We start from the raw sequence: 18,589 nt of genomic DNA on the forward strand, positions 1-18,589 counted from the left end.
TTGAAAGATGAATCAAAAGTCTAGGAGTCTCCTTGTTACCCTCAAAACAGCAACTCCCATTCTCTGCAAACACAGAGCCATCTCAGTTTTGTTTCAAGGGAACAGGAAGCACAGGGACGTGTCACGCAAACCCATCCCGCCCGGGTCCGACTCCTGTCTTCCTCCTGCCGAGTCACCGGGGTGGGGATGGCGTGGCAGGAGAGACAGAGAGAGGGAAATCTCTCTGAGGACACAGACAGCACTGGCCCGAGGTCCAGGCTCTATCCTGACTCGCCTGTCCCCTCTGAGCTGTTTCCTCATCTGTCATGAAGGGCTGGGTGGAGTGAGCATTGGACTCGACTCCCCTGGGCCAGCCCCAAGCGCGGCAGGAAGGGTCTGGAGAGGCGCGGGCCCCTGGCTTCTGAAACAAGTATGATGGCTGGGGAACCAGCGACAGGAGAGGCCCTCCTAGAGGGGCGCCGTGAGGGTGGTGACGGCCCATCGGAGTCAAGCGCTCAAGTCCAGCCCTGTGTTTGGGACACCCGGGACTCCAGGGGAGGGACGCCGTGAGTCTCAGAGACCTGGGGGTGGGAAGGAGGATGGAGCGCTGGGCCAGGGCTCAGGGGACCAACGGCAGGGGACTTCTGGGGAGAGGGCAGGCCCGTGGGGCAGGGGGAAGTAGACTCAGAGACAGCCCCAGCCTGCCATCTGACCACGGCCCCGAGCTGAATCAGCCCGCGCCTGCAGCCGCTCCCCTCCCCACCCCGCCCAGGACACCACGCGGATGCGAACCAGGGGTGGGTCTGGACTGCAAGTGTAGATTGGACAGACCAGGGCTACGACACGTCCCTGCCCTAGACAACCGAACCCCGCTAGTCTCCGGTAAATCAGCTGCCTGCAGAGGCCAGAGCGGGGTGCCCAGGTGCTGGTACTTCATGTTCTTTCCTCACCAAGTCACATCCGGCTCTTCTGTGACCCCGCGGACTGCAGCCCGCCCAGCTCCTCCGTCCATGGGGTTTCCCAGGCAAGAATCCTGGAGTGGGTTGTCATTTCCTTCTCCAGGGGAACTTCCGACTCAGGGATCTAACTCGCATCTCCTGCATTGGCAGGCGGATTCTTGAGCCACCCGGGAAGCCCCGCCCAGATTGGTAGCATGTGACAGTTTCCCATCGTGCAAATTTTAAGCAATTAGCATGCCACTGCTGAACCTGGAGTGGGCAGACATCACCTTTCACAAGCTGGTACAAACCGGCTCCAGCCCACCACCGACCACACCAGAGCCCAGACTCTGCCACTAACCCAGGCCGCCGTTTAACCCAAGGGAAAAAAAAAATTCTTTTACTTGGTATGGTGATGAATGTTAGGCTTATTGTGGTGAGCATTTCACAATATATACAAATACTGGATCACAGTGTTGCATATCTGAAACTAAAATAAACTTACAATGTCAGTTATATCGCAATTTAAAAAAACAAACAATTGTCCACAAATATGACCACTATTTGGCTTCCCCAGTGGCTCAGCAGTAAAAAATCTGCCTGCCAAGTAGGAGACGTGGGTTCAACCCCTGGGTCGGGAAGATCCCCTGGAGAGGGCAGCGGCAACCCACCGCAGTGTTCTTGCCCGAAAAATCCCATGGACAGAGGAGCCTGGTGGGCTACAGTCTATGGGGTCGCAAAGAGTCGGACGCAGCTTAGCAGCTGAGCAAGAGAAATGAGCACTATCACCAATGTGAAAATGTGAAACTCCCTTCTCTGAAAATGTGAAACTCCCCTAATACTAAATGTTGAAAATGAATTCAGATTCTCGCAGAACACCACGCTGACCAACAAAACCTCTGGAGGCTGCTTGTCAGCCAGCCCAGGGCACTGGTTTGCGCCCCTCGCCCTAGCACTCTGGGGAGACAGGCGCCCCGGGTGCCAGGGCAGCAAGGGTACTCACAGCTGGTTAAACATGCGCTTCATCTCGTCTGTGATGTTCATGGAGCCGACCTCGTCGTCTGAGAACCGGTTCACCTCCCCATCCTGCTCGGAGATGTCGTCGTCGGAAGCCACCTTACGCTCTTTCTTTTTGGGGACCACCTGGCCCGGGAAGAGAAAGATCAACAGTCACTGGGTGGTTCTGCCGGAATGGAGGGCGGGGTGGACTGGGAAGGGAGGTGGCGTCCCGAGGGACGGATGGAGCTTGGCTGGGGCGGCCACTGCCGGGAAGGATGCAGGCCCTCTAAGAAGCAGGTGGCATTAGCAGGAAGCGTGAGGCGGGAAGGCATGCGGGACAGAGGAACAGACGGCCTGGCCCCTTCCCTGCCCTGGGAGGCCTGGAGATGCGGCCGGCCGGATGTCTCAGAGCTCCCCGGAGAGATGGAGCAGCCCTCACACAGGTCAGATGGCTCTGTGCTTCCCAGAGCCCTCCTGCTCCCATGCAAAGGCGACAGGTAGGCAGCCCCGGGTTCAACGAGCTTCCTCCACTCCAAGCAGACAAGACGCGACAAACCAGACGAAGGCTGAACAGGCCCTTGCCTCCCCGCAGAGGGGCAGCAAGAAGATGCCCAGGCGAGCCTGGACCTTACCCCACTACATCCAGAGTCACATACTTAAGAGCCAGCGACACGCTGTTCTGCCCTGGGCTCAAGCAAAAGCCAAACCACAACCCCAAACTCAAGAAGCAGCCTTTGGAGAATGACAGACGCCCTTTGGGCAGCTGGACCAGCCCCCAAGCCCTCCCTGGAGGACACTCGCCAGTGCTAACCCATCGCCTTCACTCTGGACACAGACGCGTGCTTGCTGGGGGTAGGGAAGTAGGGTACTGAATGAGTCTCAATGTGGGAATGAAAAAGAGTCAACGGGTCAACAGTTCCCCTTCTGAATTCTGAGGCTCGAGGGCTAGGGCTCAGGCTGGTTTGCCTAGGGCTCCCACAGTCTGGCCAGAGCTCCCTGACCACGGCCCTGGTCCCCAGCTCCTGCTCCCAGAAGGGGAGGCAGGAAGCAGGGCAGGGGGCCCAAGGTGGACAGACAGACTGAGCCCTGGAGGGTCTGGAGACCTGAGTCCTCATCCCAGCTCTGCCACGTTCTTCCGGGAGCCCGTCATGTCGCACCCCACCCCCCCGGGTGAGTGGTGTCCTCGGACGTAGGATGACGCGGTCAGCCTGGACGATGGAGTCACACATGCCTGAGTCTATGCGGTCCCTGATTCTACACTTTCCTGGGAGGCTGGAGCGCTGGGCAAAGGCTACGCGGGGGTGGTCGGGGAGGGAGATGGGCGGGTGTGGGGGCCCGGGGCAGGGTGGCTGGGGCGGGCGGCGGGCAGTGCCGGCTGGTGAGCGGGGCGGCCCTCGTCACCTGGAAGATCTTGGACACGTCTTCCGAGTTCCGCTGCTGTGCGACATCGCACAGCTTGGCCGTGATATCGATCCGGCGGCAGATGTCCATGTCCACCTTCATGGCCTTTTCTTGGATCTTTGTGTCCAGGTCTGTCATGGGCTGCAGGGAGGACAGCAGGGGTTACGTGAGCGGGGCTGGTGGGAGGGACCCCCAGGCTCCGGCTGGACAGAGGGGTGGGGAGACTCCTGGGTGCTGGGCAGGAGGTCCCCGCAGTCCGAGAGGGGTCCTGCAGCCTTTGCTGGGCGTGAAGGGTCAGGCCAGTGGCTCGGGTTCGGGGCCAGGGGCGGGGGGATGTGGGCGCCGTGGGGACCGAGGGAGACTGTGTTTGCCCGTCTCCCTAAGGGCCGGAAGGCATCCTCTCAGCAGACACGGCGTCAGAGTTTGTTTTGTCGGAACAAGGGAAGAAGACGCGTCCCACCGCTGAAAGGCCGCCCTGCTCCCGCAGCGGGCCTGCCCCACCTGTCCCCCGCAAAGAGTCCTCCCAGGCTGACGGCGGGGGCTACCTCAGATGGGTGGGGGTCCCCCAGACCCCGGTAAAGGAAGCCTCCTGGCCTCTTCCAGCCACCCAGCCTCACACCGCCCAGGGCCAGAAGCCATGGCTGGTGGAGGCACCCGTCCTGGGCTCCGTCTCCCTCCTGCCGTCTTTCTCTACATACTGCCCGCGGCTCGAAGGCAGCAGGAAACTGGGTCCCCAGCAGGAAGGAGCTCCTTGCTGCTCTGCCAACAGCTGCCCCGCACCCCCCAACCGCCCACGGTGACTCAGAGGGGCTCCGAATGTCCCAAGGACGCGCACACCGGCCAGTCCCGACTCAACAGAGCAACCTCCGGGAGGCCGCTGGCCCAGGTGGCCTCTCGGGCCGGTGCAGACCAGACCCGGGGTCCCCCTCAGCCTGCCATCGGCCCTCACTGTGCCCAGACATGGAGGCCCCCGGCCGCCCCCAGCCCCTGCCCGCACACTGGTGAGCCGGCGCAGTCGGAGCGAACGCACACAGGCCGTCAGAGGAGCCCGGAGCGGGCGGATGGGTTAAGCAGCTGATTAATGCATCTCTACTCAGACCACGGGAAGCGGAGGTGGGGGGGGGAGGGGAGGGGAGCCTGATCTCTGATGCATCCGTCATCCTCACAGGTCAAACGCAGCCAGCCAGGACTCTAACTAGAAGCCGAGCTCTGGAGCCTCGGAGTGAATGAAGCGTTCTGCATGATGGGTGGGGGGGGTGGGGGGGGGAGGGGGGTCATGACACCTGGGGGGTGGCGGCCAGAGGCACTTACGTCACTCATGAGCCCCTTAAACACCACCAGCTCGGCCTTGAGACGCTCAATCTTCTCGTTCATCTCCTCCTGGATGGCTTCCGCCTCCTGCGCTGCCTACAGGGGACGGAGATCGGGGAGCGGTCAGGGGAGGCTGGGTGGGCTCCCCGATGGGGGGCGGAGAGGCCAGACACCTGGGTTTAGAGCCCCGGATGGATGCCTGACATCCAACCCAGCCGGGTGCCTCTGTGCCCCAGGAGCGGGGAGCCAAGACCTTGACCCAGCCTGGCTCCCTGCTCGGCCCTCACTTCAGCCCTCAGCCTAAAACAGTTCTTTTCCAAGAACTGTTCATTGGATGGAAAAATCCATGGCAGACAGTGAGAGAAAAAGTGGATATAAAGGTGATTCCAGCGGGTCACAATAGCAGGTCAGTGTATGTCAAATGTGAGCAATGGCACCATCCGTGTCAGCCTCACGGAGCGTGCACATCCAGGGCTCATGCGTGTGCACAGAGAAGACCAGAGGGTCACGCACCACCTCAGCAACAGTGGGGCAGGGAGAACCAGAGGGAAGGTTTATTTTCTTCTCTGCACTTTTCTGAACTTTCCGAATGTTGCACCGTGAACATGTTACGTTTGTAAAGTAAAAAGTCCTTTTCTCACACAAGAAAGCAGGGGTGGGGCGGGGCAGGGGGAGGGAACATTCATCTTTTTCTTTCTACACATTATTTTAACCACTCCTTGACATTGATGTCTTTTAATGTCTCCTTGACATTATTTTAATCCCTCCCTAACTTCCTTAGAAGATCAATGCTTATTTTCTTTCTTTCTTCTCTGGTTATTTATTTATGTAGATGATCAATGCTTTAACTATCAGAAGGCGATTTTTTTCAGTGTTAAAAAGAGCCGTCCACGGCTTCTCACGGGGTTGCCGCTCCTGTGCCCATTTGGCTGAGAGGAAAACAGAGCTGAGAAGGTCTAGTCTGCTGCCCCGGCTGCACCGTCAGCCCGTGTGAAGCAAGGCCCAGAACACAGAGCCAGCGAGGCAGAAAAGCCAGAGGCCGCCCTCACCCTGCCACGGAGCGCCCGCCGGGGCTGGGAGCCCACCTGGCAGGAAGCCCACCACCCTCGCCGAGGCCCGAGGCCCCGAGCACAGGCCTGCATGGCTGAGACAGCGACGGGACTCCTGAGCCCAGGCTTTCTGCAACCGTGGGCCGGGGGCGCCCTCCCAGCCCCGAAGCGGGGGACGTGGGAGAGGCCCCCGGCTCCACGGAGGAAAGGCTGAGCTGGGAACTGGCCCCCAGCCTCGGCCCTCCACTGCGGGGCTCGCCCCCCCGGCCTCTCCCGGTCGGGACCTCTTACCTCCTGTAGCGTGTCCACCATGGTCTGCAGGTTCACGCGCTTGGCGAGCTCCTCCTCCCATCTGCAACAGCCAAGAGGGACAGGCGGTCAGAGGGCGGCCTCCCCCGGACAGTCCACCCCCAGGCACAATGCCAGCACCCACCCTGGGTCACCCCCGCACTGGCTGAGGAAGGTGCAGCAGGGACGCCAGCGCTGCCTGTGTCCCGGAGCTCCCAGGCTGGGGGCGGCGGGTTGATGCACCATGCCAGGGGACGAGGCTCCGGGCATGAGCGCAGCCCCACCGGGAGACGGCGGCAGGAAGGACCCCCCCCCCCCCCGGCCCTGTGCACACACGGTGTAAACTGATGCACAAGAGCTGCTGCTCCTCGCGTTCCCGTGAGATGCAGTACTGAGGCTGTTCTCAGCTGCCAGGCTATAGCCAGCACCACGATCAGGCTCTCCTTTGCACCCACAAGAAACAAACTTTTTTCATGCCAACCATTGCAACCTCAGAGGCAATCTGTCCTGCCACCTACCCTGCCCAACAAAGACATCTCCCACGTAGCTGTTATCATCCTTGTCTTACAGATGAGGAAACTGAGGCTCAGAGAGGTTAAATATCCTGCCCAAAGACACACAGCTAGTTAGGGGATGGGGTTGGACTTCAAACCCAGGTCTGTTTTATTACATTAAAACAAAAAAGAGATGTAAGTCTCACTTATTTAATGCCTGAGCTTCACTGGCGGCTCAGATGGTAAAAAATCGGCCTGCAGTGCGGGAGACCTGGGTTCGACCTCTGGGTGGGGAAGATCCCCTGGAGGAAGGCATGGAAACCCACTCCAGTATTCGCGCCTGGAGAAACCCCATAGACAGAAGAGCCTGGTGGGCTATAGTCCATGGGGTCGCAGAGTCCGACACAAGCACGTTTCATGACTAAGGGAGGGTGAGGGCTGGCGGGGCCAGGACTCAGACTCAGGCTGGGGGCTCCAGATTGGGAGCTTCTGACCCTGCTGGGCTCCCTGTGGACCGTGGGCCTGTGGGAGCCCTGATCCCCTCCCCACCCAGATGGTCCTGCTGCCCCAGAGGGCCGGGCCCTTCTCCACCGCGGGACAGCCAGACCGGGGGCTTCTCTCTTTCTTCACCCCAGGGCTGCCTCCCTACATGGCTTCAGAGCGGGCAGGTCTGGAAGCCTTGAGGATGCTGTCGGGGCCAGCTAAAAATAGGCCAGAGGGGAGGGATGGCTGAAGAGCGGGTTACGTCACTGGCTTTTGGAAACAAGAGAAAACGGATACTGTTTGCACACACAGAGGAAAATTCCTCCTCTTTCCCACACGAGACACAGACGGCCCCGGGCAGGGCTCCCAGAGGACACACACGCTCCTCCCTCCCTTTGGTCTTCACCAGCCCCCGGCGGTGGTGGCCGGGCCTCAATCGGCCATGGGAGGCAGAGTTCAGAGCCCCGTGGGCAGCGGGGCTGGGGTGGGCGTCCTGGTGTGGATGAGAGATACAGAGGGACCCAAGGAGGGGCAGGGAGAGGATCTAAGAGTCTGACCCGGGCAGGACCGTCGCACGGAACACTCCCGTGGCGCAGAGACACGGAGGCCCTGTGTGTGAAAGGAACCTGCCCAAGGTCACCTAGCATGTCGTGGGCGGGGCCGCGAGTCCAGGGAACAGCTGGGGAAGAAGAACCCCAGGTGGGGAGAAGCCCAAGGCTGCGCCCAGCTCACCGAGGCGCACAGGGCGTCCAGGGATGCGCTCGAGGGAGGCCGGGGCCCAGAATACAGGACCGAGCTGAATCATCCCTCCTGGCCACGCTGCCCCGAGGGGGGCAGGGGACGGGCTTCCAAAGCTGCTGAGCAGAGCAGGGCCAAGGGAGGGCGCTGGCCGCAGCCCGGCCCCCAAGGCCAGCCTCGCTACTGTGTTCCTGCAAGATAACGGGGGGTGGGGGGGTGGGGGGGGATGAGACGCGGGCACCCGGGGGCATCTCACCCACACACACCAGCTTCTCAGAGGAGCCTCTGGGATGAGGCCAGCCCCCTCCCACTTTTCCTTTTCCTGGAAGCAACCTTCTCATGAGGAAGCTGGGGCAGGGGGTCAACAGACCCATTGAACAGACAGGAAAAGTGAGGCCCAGCAAAGGAAAGCAATTTGTCTCAGGTCACCCCAGAGCGAGAACACAAGCCAGGTCTTTGGATCCTCAGACACAGAATCGCGGTAGCAGCAGCCACTGGTTGGCGAGCACCGCTCAAGTCCCCTGAGCTGGGCCCAGTGCCTGGGACACATCTCACTGGCCTTCATCTGACCTCTTAACCCTCTCCTGTAAAGACGTTTTCCCCAAACCCATTTTGCAGATGAGAGAGCTGAGGTTCAGAGAGGTGTGACCTGTCTAAGGCCACACAGTCAGCAGGGATGGGACTTGAGTCAAGCCCACGCTCTCAAGCCTCCAGTTTCCAACTGGGACAAGTGTGGGTGTCACCCGGGGACCGCGCTCACGTGCAGAGCCGGTTCAGCGGGTCTGCGGTGGGGCTCGTTTCTCATGAGCTCCCCAGTGGAAGGCACTCTGGTGGCCCCCTCGCCTCGGTAAGCTGCACCCCAGGTGAGCTTGCACAAATGATTTCACTGGCCTTTCATTTCCAGAGCTGGATGGGTGGCCGGCCGGTGCCCCACGCCCAGGAGACCCAGGAGGGACCCCTGTGTGTGGACAGCAGCGGGCCTGACAGCTGAGCCCGCTGCCCACGCTGACCTCCCCTCTCGGCCCTCGGCGGGAAAGCTTGGCCATGCCCGCTTCCACATTGACAGTGCAGAAACGCTCTGCCCTTCAGCTGCTCTGGCTGACTGGGTGAGAGGATGGATGAGTGATGTTTCTTATGGAGCCCCAGATGCCCTGCATTCACGGCAACTCAGCCGAGGGGGAGGGAGCGCGAAGCTGAGCCAGAAACTGGCAACCACGTTGTGGGCTCTAGGACATTCCAACACCTGCTTCCCAGGCCCGTCCCCTCCCCTGCCTGACCTGGATCCGCCCACAGGAGTTTGGTTTCAGCAGGAGGGGAGTTTCAGGCATCGGGACCAACATAAGCAAAGACAGGCCAGCAGGAAGCCAGGGAGAAGCCGGCTGCCACCAAGAGGGGACACACCTCCCTGGGTCGGGGGCTGCTGAGCACACAGCGGGCTGTGAAGCTACAGAGAAACCGCCTCCCCATTTTACAGGTGGGAAAACGAAGGCCCAGCGCACCCAGGCAACTCTAGCCAGGGCCAGAACAGCCTGAATCACTTGGATCCATCCCTGCCCGCCCTGACCCATCAGCTCATAAAACTTCCAATCTTTTTTCTCTTGAAGGGAGTGGAGAGAGGGACACTTATTGGTCAGTTTCTGGGTGGTGAACACCGCGCCGGCCTTCATATACTCAAAGATAAACTATCACTTAATCCTGTCCTAAGCATGGTCCCCATTTTACAGGCAGAGGAGACAGCATCAGAGGTAACCCGATTCCCTTTTCCCTTCTGCCACTTGAGCCTCCTGAAATCAATCCATTCTCCCAGGCCTGTCTCACATGTCATCTCTCCTCCAAACCAAGGCAGACACTCCCCTGGTTTTCCCTCCGTGAGCCCAGGCTTGACCTGGCAGGCCTCAGGATGCCATCGGCCCCGGGGCCGCTTCACAGCGGCGTCTCATTCACGGAGCCAGCCCACGATGCCAGGGATGGCAGCAGACCAGCCTCCATCTCCTCCGTGCCGCAGCGTGCTCAGGCCCAGGTCTGGTTCACGCTCCCACCAGCCCACGGGGACCGTCTCTGGCCCCAGCGTCCTCTCGCTCTGGCCCCACCTGCGGACGCCCTCCAGCCACGGCTCTCACAGCGTCCCAGGCTGTGGATGCTCACGAAGCAGGAAGGATGGGCAACGGCGGCGCTGATGCTGCTGTGCCTGGACGGCCCCCACGGACGGGGCGCCGACAGCGTGCCCGGCACCACCCTCGTGCGCTTCACAGAGCCTGCCTTCAGCCTCACAGGAACCTCTAGGCCGGCTTAGATCATCTCCACGGGATTGGTGAAAACACTGGAGTCCAGAGGCATGAGGCCCCTCCCCCAGAATCACACAGCGGGCCGGGGGCTGGGGTAGGGGCAGGGTGCTATTCTACAGAAACAAGAGACTCAGAGAACTTCCAGAAACGAAGGCTGAAAGGGACCAGAGTCCACCCAGACCACACCTCTGAGTACACAGATAAGGAAGGTGAGGTGCAGGGTCGCCCAGGGCACGAACAGCGGGCCGCCCTCCCCTGACCCGGCCGAAGGGCTTGAGCCTGAACCCCAGCATCTGCTTCTACTGCTCGGAGCCTCAGTCTCCCCATCTATAAAGGAGATGGAGTGTGAGCCCAGCACGCCCCGGGGACGCTCAAGAAGAACCATTCTGCCCCTACACTCCGGGCTCAGACCGGCGAGCCCACAGATGCACACGTGCGTGCAGACAGCATGGCCAGCTCCTCCAGCACCCGCCTCCGAGGTCTCGGGCACCCTGCACCGGCCTGTCGGGGCCCGGAGAGGACACGGGGGAGCCGCGGGCTCTAGGTGGGGAAGGGGGCACAGAGGGGCGTTGCAGGAGTCGGGTCTGAAGTGGGGGTCTGGCCCCTCTCCAGCCGGTCATGATGACCCTGCTCCCTGCCCTAACTCCAGCCTCCCTTGTGAGGAGTCAGATGTTGCTGAATGGATTTGCTGAATGAATGGATGGATGACCCAGGTGGCAAGCACCCTCCCAGCCGGGGCCCCTTGCACGGCGTCCTCAGTCTGAGCCCCAGCCTGGGGGCCTCGCCACTCAGCTCCCACCGTCCACTTGGCTCCAGAGCCTCCCCTGGGAGAGGCCCCGCCACGGGGCGGGCTGGCCAGGCCATAAGCGGGCCAGGAGAAGGAGAAAGTGTGTCTGTCCCACTCCCCGCAGCTCCAGGCCCAGGCAGGAGAGCAGGGAGGTCAGGGGTGTGGTGGGCGGGGGGAAGAGATGCCTCCCCGGGGTCCACACGGGCTCGGCCACCATCTTGGCAGAAGGAGCGGAGGCAGCCGCCCCCCCAGACCCAGCCAGATGTGGTCGCCCCGCATTCCTGAGGAGCCACCGCTGGACCACGTGATGGATGGGAAGTTGGGCAGGCTGCTGGGGGGAGGGGAGGCGCCTCGGGGCCAGCCCCCCGCCCCCACTCCCAGCCAACAACAGGGCCAGGGTCTCCCCGCCCCCACGGGCTCAGGGTGACACAGAGACCCGCAGGAAAGGGGCCACAAAGCCTGGCTTGGCGGGGGTGGGGGGCGGGTGGAAGGCCGAGCTGAAGTCACTGGCAGTGAGACTGACTCACGGCTGCTTCACTTCCTGCCGGCCACAGAGAGAGGCTCGGGGGCTCCAGCTGCGGAGGGAAGTGGGTGCAGCCCCCGGAAAACCATCTCAGTCCCCGCGGACAGTTCGCGGGGCCTCTGGGGAGAAAGTCCTGGAGACCCCGGGGCAGGGGGCAGCGGGAGACCAGGGCAGCATGCTGCCCTGCTGCTGGCCGGCTGTGTGACTCTGGGCAAGTCAGGCACCCTCTCTGGGCGGGAAGCGCGGCAGCCCCTCTGGGGCTGTGAGAACACGGGGTCCACGGGTGTGGGTGCACACGCCCAGCCCCTCCCCTGGCACACAGCAAGCACACCGCAGACGCTCCAAGGCTCCACTCCAACTGCAGGATCCCACGGCCGCCTCCAGTGGCCAGGCCTCCGGGGAGCTGGGAGGGGCCACAGGAATGGTCCACACCTTCCAGGGAGGGCGAGCCGCCGGCACGCCCAAGCCAGCTCACTCAGGTGATGGGAAGCAAGCTCAGGTGAGGCTGGGCCGGAGCCACGGGTGGAAAGCTTCATTAGGGGCCAAGCGTGGGCCCTGCCTCCGGCGGTGGGCAGATGGGCGGAGGGTAGTTTGCACCCGGCGCCCAGGGTGCTCACCCCAGAGCAGCTGGGTGCGGGCTGCCATGTGACTCCGGCCGGGGGCCTGCTGGAGCCATGCTGCCCGCCTGCCCACCCGCCCACAGACGCAGAGAGGCGCCCCTGCCCTCCCCACGTGGGCGTGCCTTGCCCCAGCCTCGCCGTGGAGCCGGGGCCCGACTGCCAGCTCCTCGTCTAGACTAACGTCTGAGCTGGAGGACCAGGCAGATCAGGGCGACCCTTCCTCAAATGCAGTCTCGCTGAAGCCAGTGGGCTACCGATCAGAGCGGGTGCTCAGCAGGCCCCTACCCACTGACTCCTACTGAGCCCCCTAGAGAGCTAGAAATTCACAACCAGATCAACTTCCGCCTTCCACAGCACCCTCCGTGTCCAAGACCACAAACAGTTCACAGCGGAGGCAGAGAAAGAAAGAGGCAAGCAAGAGGGCGGCAGGAGTGGGGTGGGCAGCCCAGCGCGGGAGCGCGTGGGCCTCCGCGGCCCCCGACTCCCTGCTCTTGTCGGTTGACCGCACCTTCTCTCTCCAGGACCCGGAGGGGCCGGGCCCCAGCCTGTGCGTGGACATGCCCCCGGCCCCCGAGCCCCGCTCACACGGGCATTTCCCAGCTCTGCTGCCCCACGCTCACCACCCCCTTCCCCGTGGACTCCGGCACTCCCGCCCGCACCCAGCCCCTGATCTGGGGGAAGGGACGCCTCCCAGACGTGCCCATCAGAGGCTCAGCTGCCCGGCTGCACTCTGCTGCTCACAAGGAAACACAAATTAAATGCCAACTGATTGTCTCCGCGGAGGAGGCATTAATTTAATGTGAACACTTAACCAGGGCAGCCGATTCCATTACAGGCGGGCGGTAATGGCCCAAGCAGGCCGGAGCACAGGCTGGGAGCTGGTGATAGGCTGGGAGCTGGTGATAGGCTGGGTGGGGCAGCCACGTTATCAAGTGTGCGCCTCTTCCCGGCAAGCTGGCACCGCGCACACGCGCGTGAGCACACACAGACACATAATGCACACGCATGCACTCGCTCTCAACCTGAAACAGCAGCTGTCTCCAGGGCTTCCCAACAGAGCGGTCTGTGCGAGGCTACTCAGGGTGGGTGGGGGTCTCAGGTCCGCGGGGAAGCACCGTGTAGAGGAGAGGGTTCTGGGCTAGAGCTCAGAGGGTTCTGGAAACCCTAGCTCAAGTCCAGCTCTGTCGCCAATTCACTGCACGAACCCAGCAAGCCTTTCCTCCGCCGGGGCCTCTGGTCTATAATACGATCTCCGAGTCCCTCTAGATAAGACCCGCACACCCGGGATGTGGCCCTTCCTCGGAGCCAGAAACAGGAGACGGCCTCAGGGACACGGCCGCCACCCAGAGTCACCCGGGGTGATGGCATCGAGCCAGCGGCCCCCGCCCTCAGCACCAGCGACCAGCAAGCCAGGAGTGGGGAGGCAGCGTGTGTTTTTAGAATTAGTTTTTATTGGATAAGAGCTGCTCCCCCCACATCGTGTGAGCGCCTCCTGCACGGCAGAGGGAATCAGCTGTCTGTACACACAGGGCCCCTCTGTCTCAGACCTCCCTTCCATCCAGGCCACCCCAGTGCGTTAAGTAGCGTTCCCTGCGCTGCACACCACCTTCTCCTCAGTTACCCGGTCAGTCATGTATGGGCTTCCCTGGTGGCTCAGGGATAAAAAATCCGGCAGAGGCGGGTTCCATCCCTGGGTGGGAAAGATCCCCTGGAGGAGGACATGGCAACTCCACTCCAGCATTCCTGCCTGGAGAGTCCCATGGACAGAGGAGCCTGGCGGGCTACAGTCCGTGGGGTCACAGAAGAGCTCAACACGACTGAGTGAGCACTGAGCACACGCACACGAACGCCCATCTCCCAATTCCTCCCCCTCCCTTTTCCCCTTTGGTATCCGTATATCTGTTCTACGTGTGTCTATTTCACCTTACCATTTATACCATGTTTCTAGAGCCCACATATGCGCGCTAATACACAATATTTGTTTCTCTTCCTGTGCGTTGATTCAGCCTTGGTCCCCTCACTCGTTCCATGATCGGTTCTGGAGTGCGTGCCATGAGTTGCTCAGGCCCGACAGAATCAAAGATGACGTGAGCCTCCACCAGGCCCTCTGAGAAGCAGCAAATGGAGAAGGCCGCCTGCCCCTGCAGGGCCCCCCGAGGGCCCGCTGATCCCTAGCTAGAAACCTCAGTTTCCTCCTCTGTGAAAAGGCGGCAGTAGCCTTACCTTGCAGGCTTCATGGATGGTAAAAGCGCTCAAATGAAGGTTCACAGGCGCCCTTCTGGACGAGGGCCATTCTCACCACTGGCATGGCCCAGCCTGGCCCGTCTGGGAGAGGCAGCAACAGGTGGGTGTGCAAGGCCCAGATCACCCAAGCAGGGACACGTCTCCACCCTGTCCCGACCCTCTGTGGATCTAGCAGCAACTGAGAGGGGCTGGCAAGTGCGTTTTCCCAGCCAGGCGGTGAAAGCAAGCCCGGCCAACGGACGGCAGGGCCGAGCTGCGTGGAGTGATTCCCACTCTCCCTGCCTGTTCTGGGGACACGGCTACACTTTACCAGGCAGCTGGCAGGCCTCCGGGGCGCTCCACGGGGAGTCGCCAGGCCTTGAGAGAGCGGGGAAGAAGAGACTGGTAAGTCTGTCACTGGACCGCAGCCCCCAGGCCCACACCACCTCGGGCAACGAGGCAGCCAGTGTCAGTGCAAGCTACCCGTACCGGGTCCTTTCTCTCTCTAAAAAAACACACATTCATTTGGTTTCACCGGGTCTTAGTTGCAGCATGCAGGATCTTTAGTTGTGGCATGTGAACTCTGAGTTGCAGCATGTGAGATCTAGCTCCCCGACCAGGGATCGAACCCAGGCCCCCTGCATCGGAAGCGTGGACTCAGCCACTGTACCCCCAGGAAAGTCCCAGTGTACCTGGCCCCATCTCTGCCCAGACTTACTGTGTGATCTCGGGCAAGTCCCTTCTCCTCCTCTACCCCACTTTCCCGTTCTTAATGCAGGACTGGTTAAGTTCAAAGTGCTCCCCCAGCCAGGCCAGGAAACAATTTCCACAGTGCCTGGACAGACAGACATCCCAAGCCATCAGGAAAACTATCTGATGAACCACAGAGAGTCAAAGCCAGCTGGGACATCAGCCTCTGGGTTCAAACCAGTGTGTGTGGTGGAGACGGGGGCAGGGGTTCTGCAGTCAGAGGTCCCGGGGTCAAACCCCAGCTATATACACGCCTTGCCCCTCTGTGACCTGGCACAGGTTGCCAGCGCTCTCTGAGCTTTTCTAAGACCACCCACCTTGCAGGGCTGTTTGCAACGAGTCAACCGACCCGTGACGACAGGTGCAGTCGGCGGCCTCACCCTCGTGACCTCCCAGCTGCCGGCGGTCAGAAAGACTGGGCGCACGGGCCCAGGCCACACTGCAAGTGACAGGGCCGGACCTGAGCCCAGGACTGGGGACCCCACAGCCTCTATGCCGCCGGAATCATCACATGGATGCGATGGGGAGAATGACCTAGACGCCGACATCACCTGGCTGGGGGCCGGGGGCATGTGGCGGGGGCCAGGGGCGGCCGAGGGAATAGAGCCAGATGCTGACACCGCCGCTTCCACGGCTGGCAAAACCCAGCCAGCGTCCTGCTTCTGCCCTCCTCGCCCCTCGATGAGCCCCAGGAAAGAACGGGCACTGCTCAGGCTTAGAGGTCTGTTCTGACAAGGTCCACCATGTCAGCAGGCAAGGCTAAGGCACGAGGGGTCCCCTGGTCTCGTGGGGTCACCCCGGCAGGCACTGGAGGTCCTTCTCCCAGGCCCAGACGCCCCTGCTCACGTGCCCCCACGTCCATCCCAGGCTCTAGCTGTTTACACCAGCCTTCCACTCCAGTGACCCGGCGTCCATGTCTACCCAGGTGGCCAGCCTCACTCCCGCTTTGGTGCCATTTATCGAAAGCCCCTTTGGAGACCCGGCAGCTCTGTGGATGCCCATCACCCCACAGCTGGGGCTGGGGGGCGGTGCGCTCCTCCCAGCGCCTCTGCCTATAAACCACGCCAGGTGGCACTGACCCCCTCCCCCAAACCAAGCAGGCTGCTGTGAGAAGTGGCTCAGTGAGCATCTCCTGGGGAGGAGGAATCTGCATTCCAAAGCGCAGGCCACCGTCAAGTTTCTGGGACACCACTTCCAACCTCTTCCAGGCTTGCAACACCTTCATCACCTCCTCCAGGGAGCCCCTCAGGACTGCCCCAGAATGAGTCGCTACACCCATCCAAGTGTCTCCAGCCCTGGCACGTGCCTTCCTCACAACATCTGGGGTGTTTTAAGTGTTTACTTCTCTGCCTGTCTCATGAGACTCTGCTCTCCTGGAGACACGGAGGACTGGTTTTCACTGTAAAATGCTTATTTCTTGCTAGACTAGTCACTTTACTCCCACCCTAGCTCTGTGAGGCAGGCGTTACCCTTCCCACTTTACAGGTGAGTAAACTGGGGCCCGGGGGAACTGCCTTGCTCCAGGCCAGGCGCAGGTCCATCTGACTCCCACGCCTGAGCAGCTTGGCAGTGGTAAGAATGTTCCGCTGGTTCTATAAACCCCACTCCCTTCCGTGTCCCCAGCACACTGCTTGGGAAACACCGCCGAATGACCCTGCCGGGGTCTGCACTGGTGTGCAACCCTGGGTCACGGCCACTGACTTGGAAGCCGGCCGCTTAGCCTGTTGACTCACTTCCTGGGCCCCAGGGAGGAGAAAGGCCCTAGGGTTCCACCTCCACCGGCCAAGACAGACCAGGCCACAGCCTGCCGCCCATCCCGCCCCCAGAGCCGGCTGGAGCAAAGCCCCGATCCTGCCATGTGCCTGGTTCCCATCTTTAGGGCAGGGGCTAGCGGGAGCACCTGCCTTGCATGGCTGGTACATTAAATGAGTCAGCATCCGCTACGCGCTCAGCCCAAGCTCAGCTCCCAGTAAACGCTCAGTGGATGGACACTGATGAACCGCGGAATGTGGGCTCTACGCTATCTCTTCTGCCGTGGAGGATGGCCAGCTCAAGCCAGGATGGCAGGTCTGTGGGGTGGGGGTGGCCAGGGCCCCAGGCAATAGGCAGGACCCCCAGGCACCAAGCCAGACTCCCCGCGCTTGACGCCTGGTGACAGACATGCGGGACCGTCAACAAGCCTTTGGAGGCGTGCCTCACCTCAGAAGGACGTCTCACTGCCCCCGTGCCCAAGTTAGCGCCACACCCTGGGGCTGGCACGCGACAGGCACTGAGGATGCCCCGGCGAGCGGGGGTGGGTGCTTCTGGGAAGCCCAGCGCGGCAGCCTCCGCGTCTGCTGCAGCCCAACCCCTCCGGCTGTCGGCTAAGATTCCATCTCCTTTTCCCCACGACAGATTCAACAAACACTTCCCAAGTGCCCACCTAGGAGCACAGGACTGAATTAAAAGGACTCTCCCCCCCCTGCAAGAGCAGCGATGAGTCTCGGGGCTCCCCCCAGGCGGGACCTCAGCCCCGTCTCCCAGGTGTGGGTCCTCAGTCCCCCACAACCCCCCAAGGGCCGGAAGATCTGGGCACCGCAGCCTCATGCCCTGTGAGTGGGGACGGAAGAGGGTGCGCACCCCGGGCTCCTGGAGAGGCATCTTCGCTCTGCCCGTGAGTGAAGGGGCCCCATCTGGGCGGGCCCTGCCCACTGGTACCCAGGGCAGGAGGGAGGAGGGTAAGGCTCCACCACCACACCGAAAACACCCGTGGCCTCCAGAGAGACAGAGGCTTGCGGCTGGGGACAGGTGGGAGGGAGACCTGTCCCTGCCCCCTTCTGCACCTTTTCCTTTAAGCATAGTAAAATACTCAGAAAATTTACCATCCCAACCATTTTTTAAAATTGTCTTTCTTTCTTTAGGCTGCTCTGGGTCTTGTCGCGGCGTGGCTTTTCCCAGCTGCGGTGAGTGGGGACCCTTCTCCAGCTGCGGTGAGTGGGGACCATTCCCCAGCTGTGGTGCTCGGCCTGCCCACTGCGGTGGCCTCTCTTGTGGAGCACGGGCTTAGCTGCCTTGAGGCAGGGGGTCTTCCCGGACTAGGGGTCAAACCCGTGTGTCCCGTATTGGCAGGCGGAGTCTTCACCCCTGACCACCGGGGGGCCATCTTAACCCCTGCTAAGCGAGCAGTTCAGGGGTTAGGCACGTTCCCGCTGCAGTGTAGCCGTCACCCCCTCGCAAAACCAGAATTCTGCCCCAGTAAACAGTAACTCCCCGATCCCCTCCCCCAGAGCCTGGCAACCACCATTCCACTTCCCGTCTCCAGGAATCTGACTGCCCTAGGCCCTTCACATGAGTGGAATCATGCGGTATTTGTCTTATTGAGACCGGCTCATCGCCCTTAGCACAATGTCCTCTAGGTTCATCTCTGTTGTAGCGTGCATCTGAATTTCTTCTCCTGTATCTTTTAGCTGTGGGCATATAGTTCCCAACCAGGGATGGAACCCACATCCCCTGCATTGGAAGTGTGGATTCTTTTTTTTTTTTTTTTTTTTTTTGGCATTTGGGATCTTAGTTCCCTGACCAGGGATTGAACCTATGACTCCTGTAGTGCAAGCATGGAGTCTTAACCACTGGACCATCAGAGAAATCCCTCTCCTGTATCTTTTAAACTTTCAATCATGTAACACGTCAACCAGTCAAGAAGATCAAAGTCATTAAGACAAAAATACCCACTCGTTTTCCC

General features: G+C 61.3%; 1 protein-coding gene across 3 annotated transcripts in view; it reads right to left on the bottom strand.

The window, feature by feature from the left end:
- The window catches only part of IFFO2 (intermediate filament family orphan 2), a 47,046-nt gene that overhangs the window by 6,333 nt on the left and 22,124 nt on the right, over positions 1 to 18,589 (bottom strand). The window contains exons 2-5 of one of the 3 annotated variants that reach the window (XM_065927485.1): positions 5,969 to 6,029; positions 4,629 to 4,724; positions 3,318 to 3,458; positions 1,921 to 2,060 (exon numbers count right to left, since the gene is read on the bottom strand). In XM_065927485.1, the coding sequence (XP_065783557.1) occupies positions 1,921 to 2,060; positions 3,318 to 3,458; positions 4,629 to 4,724; positions 5,969 to 6,029 (438 nt within the window). The remainder of the gene's footprint in view (positions 1 to 1,920; positions 2,061 to 3,317; positions 3,459 to 4,628; positions 4,725 to 5,968; positions 6,030 to 18,589) is intronic. The other 2 variants (XM_065927486.1, XM_065927487.1) reach the window with 2 other exon arrangements.

Source organism: Muntiacus reevesi, chromosome 3 (genome assembly GCF_963930625.1).
Source record: "Muntiacus reevesi chromosome 3, mMunRee1.1, whole genome shotgun sequence".
In the NCBI taxonomy this organism is placed as follows: domain Eukaryota; kingdom Metazoa; phylum Chordata; class Mammalia; order Artiodactyla; family Cervidae; genus Muntiacus; species Muntiacus reevesi.